The sequence below is a fragment of the Centroberyx affinis genome, unplaced genomic scaffold, assembly GCF_046629955.1.
Source record: "Centroberyx affinis isolate AG114_WGS23_722 - 3 ecotype Tasmania unplaced genomic scaffold, CSIRO-AGI_Caff_v1 ptg000400l_1, whole genome shotgun sequence".
NCBI lineage: Eukaryota > Metazoa > Chordata > Actinopteri > Beryciformes > Berycidae > Centroberyx > Centroberyx affinis.
Window position 1 is genome coordinate 76,487 of NW_027279068.1, and position 6,018 is coordinate 82,504.

The 6,018-nt window shown below is 42.0% G+C and overlaps 1 protein-coding gene across 1 annotated transcript; it reads left to right on the forward strand.

Moving 5' to 3' along the window:
• The first annotated feature begins 508 nt into the window (after positions 1-508).
• LOC139641802 (protein shisa-like-2A) lies at positions 509-2,084 on the forward strand. The gene is made up of 3 exons (XM_071516401.1): positions 509-690; positions 1,572-1,708; positions 1,915-2,084. Exons 1-3 carry the CDS (start codon positions 509-511, stop codon positions 2,082-2,084), a joined length of 489 nt encoding a protein of 162 aa, XP_071372502.1.
• Positions 2,085-6,018: the final 3,934 nt, after the last annotated feature.

The following is a 6,018-nucleotide window of genomic DNA, read 5'->3' on the forward strand; positions in this document are numbered from 1 at the left end:
TACTGTACTGCCTCTTCTGTCAATAATGAGGGACAACAAACAGTATTAATGTCCAATACTGTGTTATCATAAAGTCAAAGTAGTGATCATACTTCCACCTGGAGAGAGTTTTCTGCCCGTTCCCATCTAAAGGTAGCTTATAATGTGAGAGGAAAATAAACTCTTGGGATTTGCCATACAATGCAACGTGCGTGTACGTGCGTGCCTGCTGATGTGTGTGTGTGGAGGGGTGTGCAGAGAGAGAGAGAGAGAGAGAGAGAGAGAGAGAGAGAGAGAGAGAGAGAGAGAGAGAGAGACTCTTTTCTTCATCATCAAAGTTTTCCACCTAGGTTCGCTGCTCCTTCACTGGCAAACATCCAGCTGATGAAGAAACACCACACCCTCCTAATTGTCTCATTGCAGAATGCACTTCTTAAACTGATGCTACCTGGGAGACTCCACGTTTGAGGGATCATTTCTCTGAATATTTGTTTTGGTTTTCTTCCGCGGGAGTAATCCTGGCAGCAGCATGAGTGGTGAATGCAGCAGTTACTACAGCGCAGACAGCGTGTTTGTGGACGGCTTCTCCTGCCCCAAACCTGGAAACGACGCCGGCGCGGTCTTCTGCTGCGGATTTAACGACATTAAGTATTGCTGCGATGATCCCAACAGCTTTTTCCCGTATGAATATGGATATATGTGGTGGCTGAGGTAAGGCACGCTCACGACACTTCATTTGGGAGTGTTTTAAACTGCCATTTGGCGTTTATTGTGGGCTATCGTTTATTTGTATTCTTCCTTTGGCTGTAACCTTTTTAAATTATTTCTCTATTCTGGTCAACATTTGAAATCATATAGGCATGTAAGGCGAAGTGAAATGGATAACTAATTGGAATTGGATAACTAATCAGAATGAAAAGATGAACTATTGAACACTGAACATGACTAAAAGATTAAGTTTTCTTAAGATTGCTGCTTTTTTTTATTTATTTATTTATTTTTTACAATATCCAGCAATTTAGGCAGCAGCACCTGTTTCAAACCGAACCGCCCACTTGTCAGATTCTATTCCCCAGTGAGTCAGCCTTGACAGAAAATCTGTGACCTGCCTGACTGGGTTTCCCAGCCTGCAATTGATCACTCTCCACTATTTCTGTACCCCATATGTTCCTTATGGACTGCTGCAAACAGAAAAGCAAGTGGTGGTTGTTGGAATCCACACTCTTGTCTGTCCACACTCTTTCACTCTTTTATGGGAGGCATGCTCAGTCAGGAGAGCTGGACCATTCTTTTGCCTTGGGGTGATATTCTGAGCTATACATCACCATATACATGTTTCATTTGTTTCTGAGCTATATGTACTGAATGCTTAAAAATGGTTAAAAAAAAAAGCCAGTGATCTTTTCCTGTAGCATTTCTCTTTCCATCTGTGAGAAGCTTTTGTTAAGTACACTTGATCTCACTGCCTTTTCCCCCCACTCTCCTTCTCTCCATGTTTTAACCTTCACCCCCATCCCCCTCCCTCCCAATATTCTCTTTCCATTCCCGCACATCATCTTATTCCCTCCTCTCCTCTCCTCCCCTCCACTCAGTATCGGCGCTCTGGTGGGTCTGTCCATTGCTGCAGTGGTGCTCCTGGCCTTCCTCATCACTGTGTGTGTCCTCTGCTACCTCTTCATTGCCACTAAGCCCAGTCGTCTTGACAACGGCCTACCACTCAGAGCACCAGGTCGGTTGAGGAGTCAGCTAGGACTGAATGATGGGACTGCCTTAAGTAGATAATGACTATGGAAAGTAGTTACTCTCCGAGGCGTCCTCTCTGACAGCCTTGAATTATATATAGGTTAGTCATTTGTCTTTTGTGTGTGTGCGGTATAAAGCTGTCAATCACCTTGAAAGTTTGCTCGTGTGTGTGTGTGTGTGTGCACTGTCCAGCACCAGATCCCAGCGAGGGGCCCAGCCATGCCACGGGTCCGCAGGGCTTCAGGAAACACTTCATGAGCAGGAAGCTGGACTGCGACAACCAGCCGCCGGACCCTGAGCGGCTGTTCCAGAGGTGTTTCATGGCTACTGTCACCAATGTGAAAATGGAGAGTCCCTCGTAGGCCCGCCGAGGGGTTTCTCCTTTAACATGGGACCGGAAGCCCAGAGGTCCAGAGGTGCTGCGCTGCAAGGGGCACAGCTACAACACTGTGGGAGGAACAGTAACCAACATCATGTAGTGTGCAGTGGTGTAGCGGTGGGTGTGGACATGGGGAAACCCTTTGAGAAAGGTTGCATTACCATATAGAGAGAGGTGTTAAGTCAATTAATGTGCCCCTGACTGCACCACTGGTACCGGGTGAAGGACATGCGAATACCTGTTGATGAGAAGATGTGTGAAGCTCTTAACCCCACTTATCAAGCACACACTGTGACGACTCTTCATGCACAAACTGTGTTCATCAATTTCCTTCCTTTCCTCGGCGGCATAACTAAGTGTCGCAGCCCATAGCAGCAGAGTGAATGAACAGATTCATTCTCTACCTAAAGTATACTATGAAGAGCTCAGTGTGTCATTGGAAGATGCTGCAGATGAGGCGCATGAAAGGAGGAAGCCTAGATACACTGAGCTAACAGCTGAGGCTGTGAAGCCAAGCTGCACCCTGTGGAGGCTGGGTGCTGTAGGTTTGTAGCCACATCTGCCACCATTTTACTCAGGGAGTGAGGGATCTGTGATGAGAGAAGTCAGTGGCTCTTGCTGAAAATAAAGGACATCAGTTGGGGTGGAATGGAAATCCATCTCTGTATGGAGAAAGGAGTTTATACAATCATATGGCATAGCTATGTTTTGCTGATGCAATTTGGTTTCTGAACTGCTGAGCAGCCAACTTCAAGCCAGAGGGGTTAGCTATCCCATTGCTGCGATTGATGGTAAGGTCAGAAGTTATTTTATGTACACTACCAGGCAAAAGTTTGGACACACACATTTTTCCTTTTTTTGTACTATTTTTCACATTTTTTTTTAACTATTTTTCACATTTTAGAATAATAGTAGTGTTAAACAAATCAAAACTATCTTATATTTTAGATGATTTAAAGCAGCCGCCCTTTGCCTTGATGGAAAGGCAAAGGCTTTGGAAAGAAATTCAGACATAGGCATCAACTTCACTATTTACATTTGTCTAACACAAATTTCAAGCATTTAAGCATAAGCCTTTAGATCAAAATGGCTTTAAAAGAATGAACAAGCACAGATCCTGTACAGACACACAGCGCCTGTGTTCAGTTCTATGCACTGAAGCACTGCGACACGGTTAAATTACCTAATTCCACTAACGTTACTTAAATACCACAAGGTAACGTCACCTACCGTTAAAGTTTGTAGGGCAACAAAGACTGTTACTGTCTGCAAACCATAACTAACTGTGGAATGTAAAGTTTCACTTTTGTTTTCACACCGGGAGACTCTGTGGATTGCGTTCAGTGCTGCTGGTCTGCTGTCTCTACATCTCCAAATTACAGACATGGCATGATGCGACATCAGGCGCATTAGAGATCGATTTAGATCCATTTCTATACACTGAGCAACTTTTGATTTTGTGCCTCTGTATGGGAAACACTGCATCACACTGTCAAAGACGCCCTCTAGAGGCCATCTGACGAAGCGCATCATCTCACTAAGCGTTACCTGACTGACTGACTGACTGACTGACCTGAATTTGCCTCGTGATGGAAAAACATAGTACATTCAATCAGGTGTGTCCAAACTTTTGACTGGTATTGTACATGGCTAAGTGTAGGTGCAGGGTCACTGTAGTGTAGGTGAGAATAGGTTTGATCAGTGTTGAGAGGAGGCTGGTTATGGGAAGCAGGCTCTCATGCTCTCCCCCTTTCCCCTAAGAACCAAACTACTGTCGGTTTTTACAGAGCTGCTCCCCCTAAACAGCACCAGGGGAAGTCGCATCACATCCTGTGTACTGGTAAACTGCATCTGAGTATAAAGATGAATGTTTTTCAAGGCTACCTGGAAACTTTCTGACCATTTTATCCAAGACTAATGACCATTTTTTCAATACCTTATTTCAAAGGACTCCAAACTGACCACAGCTGTGTCATTATCTATCATTAGTAAATGTTTATGAGGAAATATTTGTAAAGCCACCACGACCCTGACCTGGATAAGCGGCTGGAAAATGGATGGATGGATAGTTGTAAAGTAAACATGTCTCATATGCTGATTGATGCTCCAACTCATTATTTTACTGACTCAGCAATCACACAATGACACCATGCAAGTCACAAAATTGTGAAATGTTGCACTCTCCAAACTGCCGACATTTTTGCCTTAAGAGTTATGATTGTATTACAATTTTACCATTTATTGAAAAGTTAAGGCATAACAATATTACCATAAGACAAAAGCTGCATTTACAGCTGTACCCACTAACATACACTGGAACTAATGGATGGTCAGCTGCTTCTCAAATCTCCAGTCTTTTAAGTGCCCTTCTTTTTTGTCACTCATAAAGGCAGCTTAAGTATTTATATTCTCGTGCAAAATGTAGTGTCTTGTAGTCTCGTGATAAACGTTACTTGTGTAATTGTCATTTGCAAACTGACCTCAATTTGTCCATTATTCAACATATTTTTTTTCAACACTCTTGCAAAGTTTATTTTATCTACTAAAATGTACCACAGATTTGTTATATTCTGTTATAAGTATTTCTAACTAAAAGACAATAATTGTCTCTTATAGAATGAATACTTTTAAGTAAAAGACATATACAGATAGATATATATACAATGCATGTTTCACAGAATGAAAGAGGGAAACAAGACTGTCACAAAAGTAATATTTAAACAGGATTCTGTTCATTTCCATATGGTTGAAATTCATGACTGTGAGTTTGGCCTCATGCCGATGTTTTTCAAATGCCATGAATTCCATGAATGTACGTCCTTCTCAATGTTCACACAGTTCTATGTAAAGCACATCAATAAAATCAAAATGAAAAGAAAAAAAATCTATGTATGTATGTATGCAGGGATGGTGCCATTTCAGTTATAGACTGTGTGCTGGCTGGAAATAATGTACTTGAAAAGCAACAGGTAGTAACTGAATGCTCACTCCATTTGCAAGGTGAAGTGCTGCTAACATTGGAAATATGGCAAGAGAATTTTAATGAGATTTAAACTCAGATTCACATTATCTAGAAAATGTAAATAATTATTTTGTATGCAAAATGAGATGCCTCTGACTCAGAGTGTTTATTTATTTTCCATTAGATGGGCATCATGAGGGAAGGAACAATGTAACAAAACATGAGGTGGGATGTGAGTGATCTCTGAAGTAACCAAATCAAAATAATCAATTAAATTGTACTGATTCTGCTAACAATAGAGACTATTCTGAAAGGGATTGCATGTCTTTTTTTCGGTCGTCATTGTTATTACTATAAATGTGAACAAAATATATTTTTTTTCCAGGAAGAAATTGGGTCTCTTAGCACTCACATCTTTTTCAAAGACATTTTTTTAATGAGCTACATGACTGCCAAGCTGATCTGATGTTTTTTCTCCCTGTTAATTGGACTGTCTTCATAACCTTTAGACCACTCACTCCAACAGGGACTCAAACAAACAGAAAAACATAACATAAAACAGATTCATCTGAGCAAATCTGCTGGAAACACACACAGTAACTGTAACGTGTGAGAGAGACGTAGAGGTGGCAAAGAGGTCTCTCTCTCTCTCTTTCTCCCTCTCTCTCTCTCTCAATTCAATTCAATTCAGTTTAATTCAATATAGCTGACTATATATACTATATAGTGTGTATCTCTCTCTTGCTCTCTCTCACCCTCTCTCCCTCTCTCCCTCTCACTCTCCCTCTCTCTTGCTCTCTCACCCTCTTTCTCTCTCTTGCTCTCTCACCCTCTCAATCTTTCTCTCTCCCCCTCTCTTGCTCTCTCACCCTCTCACTCTTTCTCTCTCTCTCTCACACTCTCTCTCTCTCCCTCTTACTCTTTCTCTCCCTCTCTCTCTCTCTCTGCCATAGTG

Coding starts and splice junctions, on each gene's coding strand:
- LOC139641802 (XM_071516401.1), top strand. CDS start 509: ATGAGTGGTGAATGCAGCAGTTACTACAGCGCAGACAGCGTGTTTGTG. Junction 691..1,571: donor GGATATATGTGGTGGCTGAG/GTAAGGCACGCT, acceptor CCCTCCACTCAG/TATCGGCGCTCTGGTGGGTC. Junction 1,709..1,914: donor CCTACCACTCAGAGCACCAG/GTCGGTTGAGGA, acceptor TGCACTGTCCAG/CACCAGATCCCAGCGAGGGG.